The sequence below is a fragment of the Natrix helvetica genome, assembly GCF_964273705.1.
Source record: "Natrix helvetica genome assembly, chromosome: 2".
Lineage (NCBI taxonomy): Eukaryota > Metazoa > Chordata > Lepidosauria > Squamata > Natricidae > Natrix > Natrix helvetica.
Genome location: NC_138552.1, coordinates 14,195,659 through 14,220,033, shown reverse-complemented (window position 1 = coordinate 14,220,033; position 24,375 = coordinate 14,195,659). Strand labels below are relative to the sequence as shown.

Below are 24,375 nucleotides of genomic sequence, written 5' to 3'. Positions count from 1 at the left end.
AGTAAGTACAACTAAATATTTAACAACAGACAGCATAGACAGAGTGCACAACTTCACCCCTTCTGAGAATATGATTGTAATTGGTGCTTCTGTTTGTGGTAACTTTTCTTTCCCCCTATCAATCCACATTCTAACAGCCATAACCATATGATTCAGATGATGTTTAGTTTGACCTTTAGAAGAACTGTTATCAAACATTTATTTATTCCAGCGAAAGGAAAACATGGGAGAGTTCCTTCCAAAGCCTTGAGGATGTTCTCGGAGGACAGCCATGTTAATCTATGGTAGCCAAACTGATTGCTAACCATGAGCTTCAAGAGCAGATCTAGAAAGTTGACCATGAGGGACACCATCCAAATCTGCCTCAGTTGGACTGGAGAAAGAAACCAACAAGGCTGGAGAGTTTCGGTGGTCACTTCATGTAACACCAGACTACACTTAACTGTATTGGGGAAGGTAGATTTTCTTAACAAAACAGCAGCTAAATGGCTTGTTTGAACACTGTGTAAATCTTGGTAGGAGACTTTGTTAAAAGGCTGCTGGGCAAGTACAAAAACATATTTTCAGTGACAGGACAACCTTCTCTTAAGTACTTGTTGATTTATCCCATGGACAGTAATTATTAGGGACCTCGTGTGCATTTCATCAGGCAACAACTTTGCTCCTCAGAGGCTTTAACAAAGCAGACAAAGACCCTTTCATAGAAATCAGGTTGGTGTGCAGTGTGAGCTGCTGTAATGTCAGGCCAATGGTTGTTGATAAAAGCAGGCAAAAAATGGTTACATGGAACTAACAGTTCTCTAGTTTCTTTCCTCAGCAATTATATACAGTTTATGAAAACAATTGTTGGCTTAGTGTGCTTTGTGGATGGTCAAAAGCACAACAGAAGCACTTGAGAACTTGGTCATTACATCTGAATGCTTTTGGACAATAGGGTACATATAAGCAGTGAACAGCCATGGGTCTATTAATCATACATACACAATTACACATCCAGTATTTTGATTCAAATATTCACGAAACCAAGTCAGAAGAGGGAATTTCATACCATGTCTCAAAAGGATCAAAAGGAAGACTGGAAAAAATAGCATAATATATTGTCATTACAATTATTCATCAATGAACTGCAGGTGAAGTTGAAACAAATACTCTTATTATATGTAGGATTATTTTGGTGAGGCGCCAATTATGAACTACAACGGCAACATAACCTACATCAATACATTTGATATTGATCGTATATATCCTGATTTCCTTGATGAAATAGGGCCATTAAAAAAAGATAATGAAAGAATTGTTGCTGTGATACGGAATTTATTTTGAGTTTATATTGGCAATGCAAGATGGATCCCAGTATTGCCATCTTGGCAAAGTTTTTAGTTGCACCAAGCCAATTTCAAAGGCTATTCATGAGATGATATAATGCCGATCTGGGAAGTCCAAAGTGTTCTTGTGGATTCAACATTGTGCTCATAAATGTTCCCTATAAACATTCACATTTTATGCATGCAGGAGTTTAGGTGTGCATAATGACAGCTACAAAACCAATAGCTATTTGGCCTTACTTAATGCCAGTGAATATTCTGTGTACACAATATCAAAGTTTAACATGCATGCATAAAACATTCACTCGTGGGCATTATGAGGCACAGGCAGATCGTTTAGGCATGCTAGTTGATACCCAACATATGATTACAACAAATGATGCCCAACAATAATTGTGCCTTAGGAATAGCTTTGAGTTCTTAAGTTGCTACTCCAAGATAGTAAACAACAAAATATATGTATGGTAGTGTGAGAGATTGGAATACAAGTGGAACATATTAGTCCCTTCAGATCGGCTTTACAATACCAGAAGATGTCTAACTATATATAAGAAAAGTTCTGAATGGCAACTTTCAACAAGTCGGCTGAGATTCCTTACTTCCTCAGCCATACGCCCAAATGTTTGCAGCAGATAACCCTGTTTACTGCAACGGAGGGCACTGAGTAGGTATTAACAGCTGGGAAACATTAAGGATATATTGTTATCTCTTCTTCCATTGGAAAGCTGAAAGATCTTTGTTATAAAATGGCAGAATTGCAGGAAAAAGAGATTAAATATTCCTCACAGTGTAGGGCCATATAGAAAAAAAGATACACATTAATGCATAAAGCTTCTACTACTTAAGTGTTAAGTGTAAAGTTAAGTGCATTGTTTCTCAACCTTCCAACTTTAAGATGAGTGGACGTCAACTCCCAGAATTCCTCAGCCAGTATGTTTGTTGGGGAATTCTGGGTGTTGAAGTTCACACATTTTTAAAGTTGCCATGGTTGAGAAACACTGCTTAATTGTATTCCCCCAGCCCTTGATTTCAAGCAAAGCAGCCAGATTTCATAGGCAAAAACATTAGTATTTCCCAATAGAAGTGCTGAGCAATTAACACTAGCAAAAAGTGAAGACACCTTTGGGATTTTGTAATTTCCCATTTCTGAAAATGAGTTCTACGGATTACAAAAAGCAGTAAACATTTAAAAGTGTACTGAAGGTATCACAGTATTGGAATAAAAATGAAAATTAAGATATCACCAGAAGAACATATTCCTCTACGTTATTTCTCTTTCTGGGAAATGTGCTCACATTTTGCAAACAGAAATATGTATTTTAATTACTGAGAGACTGATGAAGAGTATTGGGATAAATGTTAGAAACTACTCTTTTGCTTTGGTAACACGAAGAACCTGGTGAAATGAACTCTTTAACTTAGAAAATGGTGGCAGGGAATTGCGGACGGTTTTGGAATTTGGCTGAATTGCAAAAGCAGACCTTTTACACCAGAATGGCATCACAGAGAAATGGTGCATAGTGGAAAGAAAATGTCTGTTTTTGTTTTAAAGAGCTGCATTTGGTTCATCACCATCATACCACCATCATCCTATCACGCTTGGCTCTAAAGTGCACATATCCTTCACTTAACAGTACTTCTACTGTAACAAAATTATCACTGGCACTTCCTCTTCTTTGTTCCTGTTCCTGCTCCTGCCTTTCTCATTTTAAATGGTGGAAGTAACAGAACAGTATTATACATTTAATCAAGACTTTGCTTTGGACAACTAATATTCCAGATCAATATTGAACATAGCTTCATGTTTAGGAAGTGCTCTGCTGGTAAAGTAAAAGCAAAAATAATCTTCTGCAAGTATGAATATATATATAGATATATAAAGTATGTGTTAATTAGAGCATTAGAATTAATTAGAAATGTTAACTGTATCCATATAGAACTTAATAAATACATACTACCTCTTAATGAATGGGGATTCCATTGGAATATCACTCTGAGAGTCACCAATGAAATACTTGACCAAGTATTTCAAGGCACGTGGTACTTTTCAGCTTTGAGCAAACCTTGTGATTTTCCAACACTCTACTATATTGTATGGGCATCTTCTTTCTACAGTCCACCTCTATCTCTAATGCCACCTAATGACTACATTGCAATTTTAATCAGATCTTGCCTTATGAGAATAGTCAACTGCATGAAACAATGAACTTTTTGGTATTCAAAACCATACAGAGGTTTACAATGAGCCACCCCATTCTTTGGGGTGTTTTTTTCATCCCCTGTTTAGCAAACATACAATGTATGTCATAATAGAGGGCAAAGAGATGAGAAATGATGGCTCAGGCCAACAAAGACAACCCTTTGTTTTATTGTAAAGGTGTCTCCTAACATTTCAATGGTCCTCTCCCCAAAGCAGATATTTTTTTCTGTATTTACTTGCCTATTGTATGAAGAAGAAAAGAGCCTCTGGGTTTTCTATGAAGATGGTTTACACCTGTTTGAATGCAGAAGCATGATTTCTCAGCATTGGAAAAAACAAAATCAGGCTTGCTTAAGACAACAACAGCAGTCTCATTTGGTCCATGGAGTTCCAGGTTGAATTCAGCATTTGATCATTCTGATTTATCATTCCTTTTCTTCAACCTGAATAGCCAAGTCAACAAGCACATTTCTTCTCATCAGATTTGGGCGACACCAGTTTTCCTGAACTCCCACCATTGGCTGTGTCAGAGAGCTGAGACTTGTCAACACACTGTTCCATTCGTTTCATTATTAAGTCCAAGAGTGTCTCCACGGCTTTGTCCACATTTTGGCCAGTCGCTGCACTTGTTTCAAAGTATGGGATGCTATGGCAGGAAAACATTGGAAGTATGATAAGATATTTCAAGAGAGAATAGTTGTTAACAATAAGCTACAGGTTTCCCTTCAAAGGGCTGCTTGCATTTAGTTCTCAAAAGCAAAATGACTTCAGGTCAACAGTTAAAAACATTGAGTCACTTTCTGAAAGGCCCCCAAGTCTGCTGAACTCATCCCTGTTCCCTCTCTCACAAAAAGAAAATCTTATTAGCATCAGTATTTATCCATACGGGGATTACTTTAAGAATCATTGATGTCAACAGGGAAAAAGAAATATTACACTTGGTGTTTTTCCCTCTGAAACCAAATGTCTTGGCCATTTCAATGTGTCCTTATCTCACCTTTGGCACCATTCAGATGGGCACAGCAAGGCCTCCTGAGTTAGCTTAGAGAACAACATGTTGGTTTGTCTTACCCATATTTGTCTGCAAGTTCTTTTGCTTGTCTTTCATTGACCTCCCTCTGATCTGATAGGTCAGCTTTATTTCCAATTAATACAATGTCGGGGTTTTCACAATAAGCATTTGCTTGCAACTGACCTAAAGAAAGAAAATGTAGAAACTTGGTAAGGAGGGTAGAAAGGTTCCCTGGAAAACAGAGGAGCAGAAATCATAGTTTCTCGCAGCCTTTCCTAACCTGGTTATCTTCCGATTGTGCTGCTCAACCTGGCTGGGAAAGGCTGAGAGATGAAATATGAGCACCTTGACTACCTATTATTTTTACATTTAAAAATGTGATGATAGAAATAGGAAGGTTAGTGTCTTATTGTCCAGAATACATTATGCCGTCCAATCAATCAAGTTAACATCAAGATAACACATCTGCAAACGCCAATAAGCACTATATTTCTTCTATGCATCACAGCTGCAACAAGACAAGTAGTCCTTGATTTACAACTGGTGTTGCTTAGCAACCATTTGAAGCAATGATGGACTTCCCCTGAGCTACTTATGACCTGGTTCTGGAGTTCCGTTGGCTGTGTGTCTTGTGTTGTCATTCCCCCAGTCACATGATCACATTTGGCAACCAGCTTGCATTTACAGATGTTTGCAGCATCCTGCAGTCACATGACCACAATTTTCGGTGGTTTTGCTAGTTTCTGGCATTTACTTCCAGTTTCCAGCAGAAAACAATTGCTCACTGAGTTTTAAAAAAAGATTTGCTTTAGTGACCATGGCCTTTACCTAATGACCACCACTTTTGCTTAACAACAGCCACAAAACAGGTTGTAGTCACATAGTGACTCGATAATGACCACAGCTTTTGACTGTAATTCTGGGCTCGATTATGGTTGTTAGGTACAGGACTACCTGTTACTCACATACAGCTATAACAATACAATAAAATAGCAGAGTTGGAAGGGACCTTGGAGGTCTTCTAGTCCAACCCCCTGCCTAGGCAGGAAACCCTATACCGTTTCAGACAAATGGCTATCCAGCATCTTCTTAAAGACTTCCAGTGTTGGGGCATTCACAACTTCTGGAGGCAAGCTGTTCCACTGATTAATTGTTCTAACTATCAGGAAATTTCTCCTCAGTTCCAAGTTGCTTCTCTCCTTGATTAGTTTCCATCCATTACTTCTTGTTCTACCCTCAGGTGCCTTGGAGAATAGTTTGACTCCCTCTTCTTTGTGGCAACCCCTGAGATATTGGAACACTGCTATCATTTCTCCCCTAGTCCTTCTTTCTCTTAAGCTAGACATACCTAGTTCCTGCAACCGTTCTTCATATGTTTTAGCCTCCAGTCTCCTAATCATCTTTGTTGCTCTTCTCTGCACTCTTTCTAGAGTCTCCACATCTTTTCTACATCGTGGTGACCAAAACTGAATGCAGTATTCCAAGTGTGGCCTTACCAAGGCATTATAAAGTGGTATTAACACTTCACATGATCTTGATTCTATCCCTCTGTTGATGCAGCCTAGAACCGTGTTGGCTTCTTTGGCAGCTGCTGCACACTGCTGGCTCATATTTAAATGGTTGTCCACTAGGACTCCAAGATCCCTCTCACAGTTACTAATATTGAGCCAGGTACCACCTATACTGTACCTGTGCAATTTGTTTTTCTTGCCTAAATGTAGAACCTTACTCTTTTCACCATTGAATTTCATTTTATTAGATAGTGCCCAATGTTCAAGTTTGTCAAGATCCTTCTGTATCTTTAGCCTATCTTCTGTGTTTCAAGCAATTTGCATGCATTTTTAGTAACATTTCAACTAGTTTGGGCAGGGTTCAGTGTTTTGCAGAAACATGACATGGTGGTGATGCTAAAGGCTTCAAGGAGAGTGCCGAAGTAAAAAAAAAACAATTTTGTCAGGTCAAAGGGAAAGTCCACCAGTTTCCTAAAGCTTCCATAAAAGGCAATGCCAAGGTTCCAGTTAACAGTCCCAATGCAATCCAAATGCCAAGGCAGGCATATTCCTCAAAGCATAGATAGCCTCCCCTCTGCCATTCCCACCGCTCAACTCATCTCCGCTGTGGCAGCCCTGAAGGTGCCAGGGGAAAATGGCTTCAGGGCTGACAGCTATCTTGGAGCCAGTGGCCAAGGCAAAGAATGATCCAGGAACCTCTAGAAGCCAGCTTCAGAGAGGAGCGTGCATCGCTTCTAATAGCAATAGAAAAAGCACTTAGACTTATATACCGCTTCACAGTGCTTTTACAGCCCTCTCTGAGCAGTTTACAGAGTCAGCCTATTGCTCCCAACAATCTAGGAACTCAGTTTACCGACCTCAAAAGGATGGAAGGCTGAGTCAACCTTGAGCCTGGTGAGATTCAAACTGTCAAATTGCAGGTAGCCTGCAGTCAGCAGAAGTAGCCTGCACTACTGCATTCTAACCACTGCGCCACTGCAGCTTCAGTAGGCATCCATCAGAGCACTATAAAATTGTCTGGTTTTTTGACCAAATGATAGCAATAGCGCTTAGACTTATGTACCACTTCACAGTGCTTTACAGCCCTCTCTGAGCAGTTTACAGAGTCAGCCCATTGCCCCCAACAATCTGGCTCCTCATTTTACCAACCTCAGAATGATGAAAGGCTGAGTCAACCTTGAGCCTGGTGAGATTCGAACTGCCAAATTGCAGGCAGCAGAAGCAGCCTGCACTACTGCACGCTAACCACTGCACCACCACTGCATTCTTTTCTAAGGTACCTGCGTGCCTTTTGTTGCAGGGCGTTTAATCGTATCAGGAATAGCTTACATAATTCCACTCTCTATGGGGACTGCTGTCGCATTGAAGACGGGAGATTCAATGCCGCTGAAGCTAAAAGAGCTCAAGGATAAGAGAGGCAGCTGCTTTTTCCACTTACTCATCCAGTTTCTGACATTTAAGAAGCTCTGTTGACTGGTGAGATCAAACATTAGCAAGAAGCCCATGGCATCTCTGAAAAAGGCTGTGGTGAGACTTCTGAATCTGTCAGGAGGAAAGGAGAGAAAAGGATCAATACACAACATGAGCTATCGGAAAAGCAAGCGAGGGGTATTAGGTAAACATTTCATGGCTGAACCTTTTTTTTAAAAGTGCTGCAAGCGAACAGATAAATGACAAGGCAAAGCTTTAATATTCTCTTTACACGGGTAGTCAACCCTTATCCGGAATGATTGCTCAAGCACAAATCTTCCTTCAGGTGGCAAGACAGCCCCAGGGATGATTTTATTTTCTCTTGATGATCTGTTCCATTCCAATGGGGATTTGTGTTATAAATTTCCCTCTGACTGCCAAAAAGATGGGCAGGAAACTGCCCCGGGAGATTTTAGTCAGCAGCCCACCCAGGGACATGGAATTTATGAGTGTATGGCTCACACACCTTCAAGCAGAGAACTTGTGTGTGCTTGTGTGTGTATGTGTGCGGTGGCTCAGTGGCTAAGACACTGAGCTTGTCTATCAGAAAAGTCAGCAGTTCGGCGGTTCGAATCCTTAGTGCCACGTCCCAGCTTCTGCCAACCTAGCAGTTCGAAAGCACATAAAAATGCAAGTAGAAAAATAGGAACCACCTTTGGTGGGACGTTAACAGCGTTCCATGCGCCTTCGGCATTTAGTAATGCAGGCCACATGACCACGGAGACATCTTCGGACAGTGCTGGCTCTTCGGCTTTGAAATGGAGATAAACACCGCCCCCTAGATTCAGGAACGACTAGCACATATGTGCAAGGGGAACCTTTACCTATACACACATGCACACACACACATACATATAAGTGTGTATGTATATATGTGTTTATATACATACATATACACATACACAAATGTGTGTGTGTGTAAACTGCAGACCCTACCCACAGTGTCCTGCGACTTTTAGCAACTGTACCCCTGAAATCTGACATTCCAAAATGCTTCAAATCACTTTTTATTCAAAATTCCAAATAATTCAAGATAAGAAAAACTAGGTCTTCAGCTTCCTTGCAAACAGTAATATGATGTCAAAAATGATAATTTAAAAATATCTGTCTTGAAAACCTGCCCAAGTTCAGATGACAGAATCTAATAGAAAAACGTTGTTCATTTCCCCTTCCAATTATTTCTGCATTGGACTTGTAAGTTCTTGCACATTACCTCTCTTGCCCAGCTGTGTCCCATAGCTGCAGATGGACCTTAAAGGCTTTTCCAGAAGAACCACTTGACCCCTGGCTGTTGTACACCTGAAACATACCAAATAAAGCTTCACTGTTTATTTTAACACTGCTTATTTTAACAATTGTTGATTTAAACGTTAATTAAAATTGAAATCATAATTTGCAAACTGAAAATGCCGGATAGGAAAAGATGCTAAACATCATATGATCCTTTTATGGATTTTATTTCCACGGTTCCACAATCCTACGTTTATCGAAGGAGTGGCACACAGTAAGAATTACAATATTGATATAGGAAGTACCGGTCTCAAGATCAGCGATGTCCAAACTTGGCAACTTTAAGACTTGTGGACCTCCACTCCCAGAACCTCCCAGCCAGCATGAGAAATGCTACATTGCAGGCTAGGCTTGATAATTTTTTAAAAAAAAATTCTCAAGAGAAAACAATGACAAGCCACTTCTGCTAGAAGATTGCAAAAAAAAAAAAAAAAAAAAAACCTGTCTCTGAAGCCACCAGAAGATGACATCTATTTATACACCTTAAACCTTATGTTTACAACATTAAATTGGAAGTGGTGACTCTTCACTTGTCTAAATGAGCCACAATGGCTAGGGTTAAGCCAGTACTGCAGGCTACTTCTGCTCCCTGCTGGCTGCCTGGAATTCAGCAGTTCAAATCTCACCAGGCTCAAGGTTGACTCAGCCTTTCATCCTTCCAAGATGGGTAAAATGAGGACCCAGATTGTTGGGGGAAATAAGCTGATTCTGTAAACCGCTTGCAGAGGGCTGGAAAGCACTGCAAAGTGGTATATAACTCTTACGTTCAATTGCTATGGCTATATAACTTTTTGAAGGCATTTCGACATTTATTCTCTTTCAACTTGCCTTACCGAGTTATTGACTGGGACAATAACATGGAAATCCCTTGGAGGCTGAAAGATGGATGTATGAGCAATAAATTGGAATTCGGCAGACTGGAATTCTTAATACTGGATTTTATTTATTTATAGCCCATCTTTATTATTTTTACAAATAAGTCTGAAGTCAGCGTCAGAGTCTCCAAAAAAATTAGTCACTTCATACAGCCTAGGCTGCAAAATGTCTGGACTTTGGACTACCCAATTAAGACTGAAACAATAAACTAATTTCTTTGTTTATATGCTTTTCTTAGGAAATATCTTTCTAAATAGCACAGCTGCTGCATATTTACTCTCCTGTACATACATAGAAGATTTAGCATGTTGCTTTGGTATAGAAAAGTTGCTAAACTAATGAGGTGACTCAGTCATCCCTGACAACCCAGGAAGGAACATAATATGTCTTTGGTCCAAGGAAATAAGCAATATGTTCCACTTGAGAGTCTCCATGAAACTGAAGACTGGAAAAACAGATGGACGAGTGAAGGAGAGAGGTGTGTTCACGGCCAAAGAGCTTAGCATGAGAGCGGCTAAAAGGAAACTTGGGGGAAAATGGCCTTCAATAGTCTACCTGGAGCACGAGTGTCAAACTCATCGTGCCACGTTGCTGTGACGTGACGTTTCGTGATTTTTTTCCCTTTGCGAAATGGGGGTGGGCGTGGCCTGCGTGTGACGCATCTGGCCCATGGGCCGCCAGTTTGACACCCCTAAGAGGATCTGGCTTTCAGAAGTACACATCTCCCCCTCCATCCCAATTAAATGTCCAGAGATTTTAAAATGTGCAGAGATTAAGTGGCGCCCGAAAAAATAACATCAAAAGGTATCATTAAAAAATATGTTGGCCACTGAAGCATTGGTGGTTGGCCAAAATATACATAGCTCACATTTACCTTAAAAGCAGTATATTTTGGCCTACAACTCTTACAGCCTGGCAAAACTCATTCATTAATATAGCATCCACTTTTATTGAGACATATTGCTGTTCTATTGGTTTGTAAGATTTGTAAGAAAATAGTGTGGTTGGCGTGTGTTGTTTGTTTGTGTGTGTGTGTGTGTGTGTGTGTGTGTGTGTTGTGTGTGAAATTCTTGTGTAGAAAGGGTTACTTAACCAGCTGAGGCAAACTCTGCCTAATTTAGCAAGCTTTGCAGTGCACGTCCCTTTACACCTGTGCTTAGAAGAAATTCCTTAGCAAGCCTTGCTGATTGCACCATTCTACTGCTAATCGTTCTTCCTTGCCTCTTATCTGTAATCCTACCTCAATAATTAAGATGAAGAGGACATACACCAGCTCCCTAATCTAAAGAAGAGGTGCACACCTGCTAAGGATACAAGGCACCCAACCTGGTAGATTCACTTTTAGCAAAGGGTCACTTCTCTAGGATCCTAGGTTGTTAATCAGATAGGTCATCAACCATGCCCAGTTGCCATCTAAAAGGAACCCAGTCTTCCCTAAACATATCCTTGACTGAGGTTCCACTGTCTAATGGTGTGACCAAATCTGTTAGATATTAACACAGGCTACTGTGGTTTCCACTCCAGTCCTCTGTTTAGGCGGGAACAGAGGTTCAATCTGATTGGTTAAGAGGTCTGACAGCTCCCTATAAAAGGAGAGCTGTCAGACCTAACTGCTGCTGGATTGTACAGACTTGACGGTTGTAATAAAGAGCTGTTGTTGCGTTAAACCTGAGTCTGCCTTCTCATTGCCCTATCTAACAAAATCCTTGATGAGATGTATTACCAAGTGTTATTGTTTATACCAGGGGTGTCAAACTCGCAGCCTGCAGGCCGGATGTATCACGCACTGGTCATGCCCACCCCCACTTTAGCGAACGGGGAAAAAGCCATGATACGTCACGTGACGACAAAATGACGGCACAAGGTTGATACCCCTGGTTTAGACTCTCTGTTCCTTTCTGGCATAAAGAGATGGTGAAAGCCTTGGGATAGTTTGAACGTTGGTCTAAACCAGGGATGTCAAACTCACAGCCAGGGGGCCAGATGTGTCATGCACTGGCCACATCCATACCTGGCTTAGAGAATGGGGGGAAAAGTCATGATACATCACATGACGCTGCCATGATGATGCAAGTTTGACACCCCTAGTCTAAACCAAACATTTTAGGATACTGCTGCACAATTGCTGACTCCGTGCAGGCTCTCCACTGCCATTCTTGGTATTCCTGGCAAGCTGAAGGGATGTGGATTGGTGCGTCTTTTTTTTCCTATTAACGCTCTTAATAAAATCCTTTTGAGCATTTTGCCATGCTTTGAATTTATTGACTTTGAATCCTAAAGAATCCACCGGCTGGCCGCTGTATAGCAAGATGTGGGAAACTAGATGGGAAACTAGATCCTGAGTAACAATCTCGATGGCCCTGAGCCAGTTAGAAAGACATGCAGTTCCCATCCTATCAAAGCCAGCAATGAATATACAAGAAGGATTCAAATTTTTGTGTTTTGAGGTGGCACAAATCACAAGCTCTTTAACTTATGAATTCAGCAAGCAACGGGTTGAGAAGTTGGCTTTAAGAGGTGGTGAACATTTGACAGAAAGGGATCCTCAACACAGATGTTTGCTTTGGGTGTCAGGATAAATAGTTGATATTTAGAAAAGAAACTTTACATCCACAAAACCCAAGAAATGTGATGTTCCCACAAAGCTTACAAATTGTGCATTACCAACATATTTTCTCATCCACAGATCATAAGTAAATTAAGATACACACACACACACACACACACACACACACATATATGAAAAAGTTTGTCCTGATTACATACCATAGTCATAATTATTATTATTGTATAAACGTAAAAGAAAACAAATATAATAATATCTGCATGGGGAAAATGCATTTTAGAAACAAAGCTTCATTCTCTCTACGGGCAGCTCCTTTTGGTAACCCAAGCTCTCAATATCCCTCTTGCTATTGCAACGTTTAATTTTTAACCTGTTAGAATCTATGCAATGTTGACAGTGAAGTAGAATAAGCTTAACAGGTATGTGTGTGTGTTTGTGTGTGTGTATGTGCATGCACGCACGCACACACTGCTATGGCCCATTACATTCGGACAGTGAGGAGGTTGGGGAGGAACATGGGCCAGTCCTGGAGTCTGGGGAAGGCTCTGATGAGGGCCCAGAGCCATCCGACAGTTATCAGCTGTGGTCAGAGTAAGACATCAGTGAGGCAGAGGAACAGCTGAAGCCTGTTCCAAGTGTCCGCATGCGCAGAGTTGTCAGACGAAGGGAACGGCTAAAGAACAGGGGTTGACTTGGGAGTAAGGTCACAGGTGGACAATGAATGGCTCCTCCCAGAGGAAATAAAAGAGGAGCAAAAGGGGAGTGGACTTTGCAGGAGACAATTAGTTCTCTAATTGGTTCATGACTCTCAGAGGATCCTTGCCAAGTTCTGCAGATATCGGCCTGTCAGCTCTTCAAGCCAGATAAGGTCTGTGATTGTAAATCCTCCTTTGAAAGACTTTTCTGGCTGTGAATGAGCAGAATTCGCCGTAAATTAATAAAAGGGTTTTTTGTTGGGACAAGGAGTTTGTTTCATGCTCTTGGGAAGCCTCGGTCAGAACATACACAGACTTATCTGGGTCTGAGTCCTGTAATAACATTAAGCAAGCAAGTAGGCAAAACTGCCTTTGGGATCCTTTTTTTAAATTTCCCTTTGCAAGTGATAACTCATTTGTATGTGTGTCAAAACAACATTTATATTGTCGTCTCACAGCACCTTGTCAGTGGATCTTCTCTAAGAGAAAACCAGTCTAAGGTTGCTTCCTTTATGCACTGTGAAAAGTGCTTTGAATCAAATGAATTAAAATACAACAGTTGAAAAGGGGCAAACACAACACATGGAGGTTTCCAGGAATAGCAGTTTCTCATGTGTGCATCTATGAAAAATCTAAATCCCAGCATGGGATACCAAATGGCTTTGACATGAGCTAGACTGAATAAAATCAAGGAGGGAAAGATCATTTTGATGCACACACCTATGGGCGTGCCCATGCACACACATATACACGCTCACAAGCTTTTAACTGTACACTGTTCTCATCTAGTTTTTATAAACGTTCGTGTACCAATCTAGAGATTCTGAAAATACTACAAATATTTTTAAGCTTTGATCCGCAAAACTTGCTTAAGAACTAAGCAAACAGCAAGTAACACAAAGAATCACTTAAACAGCGAGTAAACACAAAGAAGCCCACGCCATATGACAATATGAGCTCCTTTAAAATCCCTGATGCCGAAAGGAGGTAAGCTCAGAATAAGTTACTGAGCAAATCAGAAGTATAAATAATGATAAGACCTGAAACATTGAAATCTATGGTAATATGGCAAATCTGAAAAAAAAGAAAAAGAATCTTAGACTATCTCTGGGGTTTCTAGATTACTTTCAGAGACTGTAGTCTAAACAGCCTTGAGAGCACAGAAATCAAAACTTAATGAGAAAGGCTGATTTGCAGGTAGTCTTCGACTTGCATTCAAAAGGATATTTGGGGTGAAATTTAAGTTCTTTATATTTCCCCCAAAAAACATCTTGTGACCCAGTTTTGAAGTTCTGACATTGCCTTCCTTCATGGTCACATGATCACATTTAGAACTAGAAGATCTCCAAGGTTCTGTTCTACTCTACTCTACTCTACTCTACTCTACTCTACTCTTTCTTTTCTAGGATGCTCAGCAAACAATTTGCAATTATGGCTGTGTGCAGTGTCCCACAGTCACATAATCATGATTTCCCATACTTTTGCCATGAACTGGTGTTTACTTCTGATTTCTGGGCAAAACTCTTCCACAGTGAACAGCAGGTTTACTTAAGGACCACTGGGTTCCCTCAATGACCGCAGCAAAAAAAAAAAAAGCTCATCAAAACAGCTCCGATCAAATGGAAATCTGCTGACGGTCACAACCCAATTGTCAGGCTCAATTACAGATGTGAGTTGTGGATGACCTATACACTGGGAAGAGATGAAACAATATACAAATGCCATTTTGGACTAAGCAAAAAGACCGGTCAGGTGATGGCTACAAAATGCAGGGCAAAACCCACACAAGGAAACGGATATTGTCTCACTGAGATGTTGAAAATGTTACTTTTGAAAGAGTGGAACCTTCAGGAAGACTTTTGTGCTCTCTCTCTCTCTCTCTCTCTCTCTCTCTCTCTCTCTCTCTCTCTCTCTCTCTCTCTCTCTCTCTCTCTCTCCCTCCCTCCCTCCCTCCCTCCCTCTCTCTCTCTCTCTCACACACACACACACACACACACACACACACAGAAGAAACTCACCACACGCTTTTCTCGAAAGTCAATGCCTACTGTCGTGATGAACTTTGGATTGAACTTGTTGTCTGTGTATCTGTAAAGCAAAGTAGTCTTTCCAACCCCAGAATCCCCGAGGGCCAGGAGTTTGATCAAATAGTCATAGTCCCCATCAGTCATAGTGCTGACCTGGATGAACCTGCAAACGAGGAGAAAAAGAAGGTTAGTAGGAAGGAGAAAAAAGAACAGAACTTAGCATTAAGGACCGGTAGGAGTGCAGTATTAGCTCCCTTGAATCCAACCGTTTACCAGCTCGCCGCTCCACTTTTGACGGAATATCAATCCTCAGCATAGATGGAGGCTCTACCTCCTGAATAATCTCTTCTGGCAGCAGGTTTTTTTTTTTTTGTAAGGGACCCCTGAATTGTGTGTTTATACACAAAGGGACATCTGTTTTTATTGCCCCTGTGGATTTCTTACTCTTGTTCAGCTTGTGATTTTAGTTTGTTTTTATTGTTGTGCTAGATATTCTGGTATCTTTGCCATAGAAAATTAGGCTTCAGAGAAAAGGAAAATCATAAAAACATTTTAGTACTAAATGTTCATTACAGTTTAGGCTAGATACACTGTTAAATTTATATTTTCCTTTTTCTTCAGGAGCTGAAAATGGCCTACCTACTGGAGTACTTCTTTCATTTCATCCATACCAGAATTGTGTGGGATAGTTTGAGATGAGAGTGCATGTGATTGATTGATCGATTTGTTAGATTGATTTATTTGTATTTGTTGTTTTCACTGCAGGAACTCAAGGCAAGGTATGCAGAACCTTCCTTTCATTTTATTCTCACAACAACCGCCCTGTGTGATAGAGTAGATTAACTGACCAGCCCAAGTCATCTAGTGAGATTCCATGGCTGACTCCATAACCACAATCTCCATAACCACCACACTACATTGGCTTTAGTGTCTGTTGCAGGTGAATTCTAGTTTCACAAGGTATTCGGTGAAGAAAGCTCTTTCTCCAGTTCCAAATCAGGTAAAGTAAAACTTACTTTTATGTATTTAGCCATTTTCTTCCCAAAAATATATTAAACTAACCCATACCCACTTCCAGTTCTTAAAGTCAATTAAGAACTAATACAAGCAGTCCTCAACCGTCACTTAGTGACTGTTCAAAGTTAGGATGAACTCTGAAAAATGGGACTTACAACCTGCTTTTGAAGTGCTGATATCTACCCCACCTGCAGTTACATAAGTCTGTAAAATGTTAAAGGCTTCTGGTGGTTTTAGATCAGACATGAGCAAAGAAGAGAAATTTTCCCAGGAAGAAAATCTGTGTAAATTTTCCCAGGGAGAAAACCTGTGTGTATAAAGCTAATTTAATTCTAGATTCAAATGAGTTTTCCTTCTTCTCTTAATGAAGAAATGGCTACCATTTTAGTATAACTTCAATCTGGATCCAGTTCTTGTTGTCATTTCCTATTTCAACATTTGCTCACCCAACCTATCCAAACTCTTGGGAAAATAACTGAGCTGCTAACCGTATGCAGATTTTAGGAGAAAGTCTCGCTGCCTAACTACCTATCAAAAGAAAAGTTTCTCCAAGGAATCAACCTTTTAAGATCATGCCCCCACCCTCGGTTTGGTACAACACACGAGGAAGAAACATGCTAACAATTCCACTTCCGGTGGTTTAAGCTATGAAGCAAGTAAGTATCTGTTCAACCAAGGTTCAAATTTTTAAAAATATGGCAGAGTAACCATCTTCAAATATCTAGAGCAGGAGTGTCAAACTTGTGGCCTGCAGGCCGGATTCGTCACATGTTGGCCCCACCCCAGTGGTGGGTTCCGGATCCCGTTCCAACCGGTATGGTTGGAACGGGCCCAGCGGTATCCACATGGACGTGCACAGTGCGCACATGTGTCTTAGCCAGAGCAACGGTATCCGGTGCTCCGGACAGGCTCCGGTACACCCGTACCGGGGAGTACCACCTACACACACCACTGCCCCACCCCCACCTGGTTTAGCAAAGGAGGGAAAAGTCCCGATACATCACGTGACGATGCCATAACGACACAAGTTTGACATCCCTGATCTAGAGGGTTGTCAGGTAGAAGAGAGAATGGACTTACTCTCTCTCACCCCTAGAGGGCATGGTTAAACTCAGTGGGTTAAAACTACAAGGAAGGAAATTCAACTTAGACATAAGGAAGAGGAACTTGCAGAGTAGATTACCATATGAAGTGAAAACTTCTCCTTCAAAAGAAATATCCAATCACTGGTTGGATGGTTATCTATCAGATGCTCCAGTCTAGCAGATCCTGCACTAAGCAGGCTGTTCAATCAGTTGACCTCCAACATACATTCCAATTTTATGACTCTATGAAGAGTAGACAGAAGGCTGCCAATTGTTACAGAAAACTATTGTTTCTCCTATTCTTTTCCATCAAACAAGGGATTTTTCCCCTCCTTCTCCATAACAGAACTTGAAATCACTCAACAAAAGTCAATGGAATGGCACATACAAATACAGACGCACAAAAACACCATCCTGCCATAAAGTATTATATCAGGACCTGGCATAGGTGATTTCTAAGAATAATTAGATGTCATGGAAGATAAATTATCAAGTGGGGTCTGCCCATGGTTCTTGAATGGAAGTTCCACCAGACTTTTGAACGGTGTGAACACTTCATGCCATCTACTGGATGACCCAATTTTTCTACGCTCTTGGAGATGGAGTGAAACTGCACTGTGCCGCAGGACAAACTCCACAAAGAAATGTCCAGTGGTATCATAGAAGAGATACCAGGATTTCCAAACTCTTAAAAATATCCTACAATTTTTGATCAATGAAGGAATGGGGGATTGCAATTGCAGCTGAATATCATGTGGTCCTAAACGGCTTCTAGACCAACTTTTCACAATCTGACAATTTTCAGATGAGTTGAAACTGCAATTGCAGTTCAACGTGCTTATCCACATTTTAAAACAGACCTCACAACAGAGGTGTCAAACTTGCAGCATCATGTTTTCGTCACGTGACTTATCACAACTTTTTCCTCCCTTTATTAAAATGGGAAGGGGTGGGCATGGCCAGTGCATGACGCATCCGGACTGCGGGCCGGGAGTTTGACACCCCTGCCTTAGACTAACTCTGTCTGCAACTCTGTAGTCTCCCTGAGTGAAGATAGAAATTACATTTAACTTGCTTTGAGCCTCCAAGTCAATTAATGGAGATTTTATTATCTTACTTCTTCATGCAGCTGAGTCAGACTTCATCATACTGCCTGATGAGTCTCAGCTAATAATTCACGCCATCGGCCTTCAGACCCTGTTAGCTTTAATCAACTAACTTCTTTCAGTTTAAAATTACAAAGTCTTAAGATCTATTGACCACTCTCCAATTTTTGCTGGTGAGAACATCGTTTCTTTACTATTTCAGAGTTCAGTGTTTTGGAATTATACAGGTAGTCCTCACTTAATGACTGGTTGCTTAGCAATCGTTTAAAGTTATGAAAGCATCCCCCCCCCCCCCGGTACTTATCTGGCTCTGGAGTTCTGACAACGGTGCGCACACAAATATGTGTTCACATGACTGTATTTTGGGTGCTTGGCAATCACTTTGCGTTGACACTGTTTGCAGCATCCCATGGCCCAATGACTGTGATTTTCAGCAATTTGCCGGTTTCTGGTTACCAGCAAAAAGCACCCAAATGGATTCATTTAATGACCAGGCCATTCACTTAACAACCATTCACTTAGCATGTGACATGCCACAAAAAGGTCATAAAATCAGGCATGGTCACATGGTGATTTGCTTAATGACCGCCAAGACTTATGACCATTATTCCAGGCTCAATTATGGTTATAAATTGAAGACTACCTGACAATTCAGTAAACGCATTTTGAACATTTCTGTTATTGTTGCATCGGGAAGCACATTTGTTTTTCTGGTTCTACTTCACAAAAGAAAAAGCAGGTAAAGAATTAAATTTAGCATGAAGATTAGATAACAAGAAATGAAATATACTTTTTTTTTCTCTAACACATTCCATAGGAGCAAACACAGTTCATGAAATCATAATCACACTAGTGATTATACAAAAAGTTGCGTTCACACTTGCTCTGTTTCGAAGCAGCATTCACCAGATGTCTGATAAATAGAATTACAAGTTTAACCCGCTGAAGGTATTTTAAATGTTAGGTTACATATTTTGTGTTCAAAAAATTTATTTGCATTAGGAATGTTTTGAAATTAACAATTCTGAACTTATCTTTATCTAACTTTATATTTGTGTCCTTCATAATCGTTTACTACAGGGGTGTCAAACTCACCAGAAGGTGCTTAGATCTGGCCTGTGGGGCTGCCCTGGAAACAATGACCAACCCGAGGTGCATCTACCAGAGAAAGCCCTCTTGAGCTCCATTTTCACTGGCAGAGGGTTGCAAGAGGCCGTCCCAGCCAAAAATGGAGCTCGGGAGCCTGTTTTCACTGGCAGAGCGTTCAGGCCACCACAAGCACCCCAACACAAGTGACATCGAGCTGGCCACGCCCACCCTGATCATGCCCACTCTGGCCCTCCGAGGTCAAACACAACCCTGATGCAGTCCTCAATCAAATCGAGTTTGACATCCCTGGTTTAGTACAGTTGGAAAACATGGGAAGATTACAAACTTGGAAGATTCTACAGGAAAAACTCCTTGGTTGTAGAAAAGTCAAGGTACGCAATGAAGATCTCAGTTGATACATTTCACATTAATTTCTCTATCGTCCCATCGGAATTTGGCAGACTCTCCCAAATTTCAAACTTTGTATCAGGCTAAGGGGTTGGTTTTCTCTTTCCAGAAAAGTTAAATCATAAACTATTCACACACACAGGTCATCCTCAACTTATAATCATTCACTTACAACCGTTTGAGGTCATGACTGGCTCCAAAAGGGGAAGTTATGACCCGGATTCAAAATTCCAATGGCCGAGGCCCCTCTGTAGTCACATGACCAAACATCAGGCCCTCAACAAAACAACCATTCAAAACATCCCATGGTTACGAGATCAAATTTTACTGTTTTGCCAGCACTTCTGGTTTTTACCACGCCCATAGAGAACCCTTGGTTTGTTTAACAACTGACACAAAAAAGTCAGTCGCATGACTAACCTGTTTTGCAACTATCACGACATACAACCGAAATGAGCAGGCTCCAGTTGATTGAGAACTATAATTATATGCCCCAAAGGTGATTTTTCAAGAGGCAACTGGAATTCTGGTTTTTCTTTGAAGAGAAGCTGAAGAAACCTCTTGGATGAGAAGTGAAACGTCTTAAAAAAAAACAGAAAGTCCAGTTGCCTCTTGAAAAAGCACCTTTGGGACAACCAGATGACTGAGAATCTCCATTGAGCTATAATTATACTGGTCCAAATACAGACACCTCTGCATTTCATACATATGTCTAGATTTAGATATCATTTCAGTGGAAAATAGACCATTCCCTATATTTCTGTCACTCTCCCACCCTGTCCCAACATTTTCCCAGCACGTTGCCATTCTGTCTGTTTTTGCCTGTCTTGTGACTTGAAAGAGAAAGGAAACATTGAAGAATATGTTGTGCGTCCTTGCTCCCTTTTGGCCCCGCCCCAGAGGTAATGCAGACAAGCATGGGATCTGCCATATGAACAACAGAAACTCTGTGCGTTGACAAGCAAGCATTTCTTCCCTATTTATTTCTTGTTTGTGCCAAAGAGGAAAGCTCAGTGTCTCTTCCGTAAGCAGACTCAGTTGGGCATCCGCGTTGGCAACTTTCCAAAAATAAAGCCAGCTATGAGATTCTAGTTCTATTTTTTTCCACACCCTGGAGCTGTCAAATTCTGTGAATCCATAATTCAGACCAAATGCCAGTGAGAAATCTCTGCTGTCTCCAGTATTGTAAAATTAGACACTGAAAATGTGGATTTCAGTCCTCAAAATGCCAATGTAGCAACGATACTGTTCTTCTCATCAGGGATATTCACATTAGTAGAAGTGATAATTTCATCTGATCTAAGAATCACCTCTACAGACATATTATATTCATAAATTATACAGCAGTGCAATAGTTTGAACATAATGCAAAATAAAGGATTGAGTATGTCTGGGGATTCAAACCAGTGGTGGGTTCCTACCAGTTCGGACCAGTTTGGCCAAACTGGTAGTAGCTTGGCGGCAGTGACCCAGGCCTTGGCGGCAGTCACTGGCAGTGACCCAGGCCTGCCACGCCCCCGAACTGGTTCTCCCAGCACCATCTTGTTTTTGGCTTCTGCACATGCGCAGAGCAATTTTCATAACGCTGCACATGCGCACGCATGAGCGTGGCGTGTCCCTGATGGAACCAGCAGTAATGGCTGCCAGCCAGACCCACCACTGGTACAAACATAACACCTGCTGATAACCTTTCAAAACTGTGGGGAGATGCTGGGGAAAACATGGCTGCTTTAAAGAGCAGCAATTATGTGGTATGTTCAAATCCCTAGCCATTCAAAAATACCTTCTGGAAATCAAACATGACTGCGCAGAATTGATAAACATACTGGGCTCCCCCCCCCCCTCTATGGTTTTGGTTGAAATACAGACTCAAATGTTAAACAGAAGGTTTTTTTTAAAAAAAAATGATATAAATATAAAAAAACTTTCAAATCACTTTTTTAAAATTCTACGGAATTGTTCTCTCACCATGCTTACAGTATATATAGCAAGGGGGTCAAACTCAAGACCTGCGGGCCAGATGTGGCTCAAAGGACTGCCCTGGAAACAGCCTGCGGTGCCTCTGCCAGTCGGCCCTACGGACAAACCGGAAGTCACAATTCCCGAACTTCCGGGTTCCCCACAGGTCCATTTTTTGCCCTCCGGAGGCTTAAGGGAAGCTCCTGAGGCCTCTGGAGGGCATCCAGGGGGAGCGTGGGGGCTGTTTCGCCCTCCCCAGTTTCCTAGAAACCTCTGGAACCTGGGGAAGGTGAAAAAACCGCAGCAAAAGTGGGGGGTTTTGCTGATTGTGCGCAAGTGTGCGCACTGGGGTGCGCACACATGCGCATAGCATTATAGGTATAGCACACTGGTGCACGACCCTCCTGTGCTCCCCCTGCTTTTGGCATGGCAGCCATAACTGCTATAGGGCATTACACGCCAGAAAAACTAAACACAAGGACAGTTTTTCCCCCATACCGTCACTCTGATAACAATTCTCAAAACACTGTCAAAGTATCTAGTAAGGCTTTTTACTATTATTTTTCTCATCTTTCCTATTACCCGTCTCCTTATTTTCTTATGACTATAATTTTGTTGCTTGTATCTTACGATTTATATTGCTTTATTTAGTATCCTAGTATGATTTATGTTGATTGCTTATTTAGTATCCTATGACTATCACGAAGTATTGTATCTTATGATTTGTTATGAATGTATAATTATGATCAAGATTTATCACTTGTTGCTTGTATGTACACCAAGAGTTTATGCACTGGAGACAAATTCCTTTGTATCCAATCACACTTGGCCAATAAAGAATTCTATTTTATTCTATTATGAAGTTGTATTAAGTTATTTTTGTGTTGTTGGTTAATGTCCTTGCCATTAGAAGTTTACTATTATTTATGTTACTGACAACTTTCCTTAAGTGATTCAACAGCATATACATCAAAATCATAGCTATTACATCCATTACAATATTCATTTATGGTCAGCATAAAACGCAAGACTTCATTTAGGTTCACTTGGTAAGAACAGGGTCTAATAATGTAATGTAATATTTATTATTTGTTCAAGATGCATGGTTGCCCATCTCATCTAAGCATCTCTGAAAACTCATATATCGTACTAATATATATATAATGTGATTGATCTCTAGTCTTTCATCTCATTACATTTAAGATAAACTCTTAAACATACTTAAAATACAAAGTGCAACACTTCCATTTTAAAAACACTTTGGCTTCTACATTTTTACAACCCCATTTTGCAAACAATATTTCATATTATACGACTCAGGTGTAGGGAGCTCTGAACTTGGCTCGACTCGGCTCTTTACTGTGAGGATGACTCCTGTGATATATAGGAGCAAATGGCAAATGACAACTTACCATATTTTTCGGAATATAAGACACACCTTTCCCCCCCTAAAAAAGAGTGAAAATTTGGGTGCGTCTTATACACTGAATGTAGCCCCACCCAACCACTGTCTTCCACCCTTTGGCCTCTGCCTCCCAGCAATTTACCTCCTTGCAGCAAACGGGGAAAATGGGGCTTGCGAAAGTTACAATAGGCTATAGCAGCGATGGCGAACCTTTTTTGGCTCGCGTGCCATAAGTGGGGGGAGCGCAGGGGGGTCATGTGCAGGCGTGCCGCACCCATAATGCAATGTGTGACCCCCCCAGTGCGCATGCGCGCACTACAGGCACAACCCCCCCATTTTTGCATGCTTTTTTCGCCCTCCCCAGGCTCCAGAGATTTTATAGGAGCATGGGGAGGGCGAAAACAGTCTCCCCCACTCCCCCGGAAGCCCTCCGGAGGCTTCAGACACCTTCAGGAGGTTTCCCTGAAGCCTCCGAAGCGCTCAAAATGACCCTCCGAGCAAACAGGAAGTCCGTTCCCGAGCTTCCGGTTTGCCCGTAGGACCGTTTTTTTGTGCTCCGGAGGCTTCAGGGAAGCTCATGAAGCCTCCTGAGGGTCTGCGGGGGGAGGGGCAGGGGGGAGACTCTTTTCGCCCTCCCCATGCTCCTATAAAGCCCCTGGAGCCTGGGGAGGGCGAAAAATGGCTTTAAAAAAGGGTGAACTCAGCTGGCCAGCGCGCGCATGCATGCTGGCCAGCTGACAGGGCAGCGCCTCGCGTGCCCTGACAAATGGCTCCACGTGCCACCTGTGGCACACGTGCCATAGGTTCGCCATCACTGGGCTATAGCAATCCCTGTAGCCTGAAACAGCTGCTGATCGGGAGGCCCGCTTAAACTGAAAGTGAAACGTGCTGTTTGCTCCAGGAGGCAAATTGCTGGGAGGCAGAAGCAGATTTTTTTTCTTGTGCTAATCAGGCTGTTTGCTGTTTGCCCCAAGAAGGTAAGTCAATAACTATAAATGCCTATAGAATGTTCAAATTATTAGACTTATTTTTTAAAGACTGCTTTATTATTGTTCTAGACAGCTTTACAAAATGAAAAAGGCTTTAAAAATAAATACTTGATCTGAAGAGGCCCAGTGCTATTGTATCTTCTTTTAAATAGCAGAGAATAACTATACTTCCAGAAAACACATAAATTTTAACAGCATCTGCACAAGTATAGTCTGAAATGTAATACTACAAACAGTTTATATTGTCTGTACTGTTTGCTGTTTGTTGCAAGGAGGCAAATTGCTGGGAGGCAGAAGCAGATTTTTTTATCCTTGTTTTCCTCCCCAAAAACTAGGTAAGCTTAT

The 24,375-nt window shown here is 41.3% G+C and overlaps 1 protein-coding gene across 2 annotated transcripts in view; it reads right to left on the bottom strand.

Moving 5' to 3' along the window:
* Positions 1–3,664: 3,664 nt before the first annotated feature.
* RAB27B (RAB27B, member RAS oncogene family) overlaps positions 3,665–24,375 on the bottom strand; it is a 38,239-nt gene continuing 17,528 nt past the window's right edge. For both annotated transcript variants that reach the window (XM_081942044.1, XM_081942045.1), the window contains exons 2-6: positions 14,964–15,135; positions 8,732–8,817; positions 7,487–7,590; positions 4,597–4,720; positions 3,665–4,171 (exon numbers count right to left, since the gene is read on the bottom strand). In XM_081942044.1, the coding sequence (XP_081798170.1) occupies positions 3,982–4,171; positions 4,597–4,720; positions 7,487–7,590; positions 8,732–8,817; positions 14,964–15,116 (657 nt within the window). In that variant the 5' untranslated portion in view covers positions 15,117–15,135 and the 3' untranslated portion in view covers positions 3,665–3,981. The remainder of the gene's footprint in view (positions 4,172–4,596; positions 4,721–7,486; positions 7,591–8,731; positions 8,818–14,963; positions 15,136–24,375) is intronic.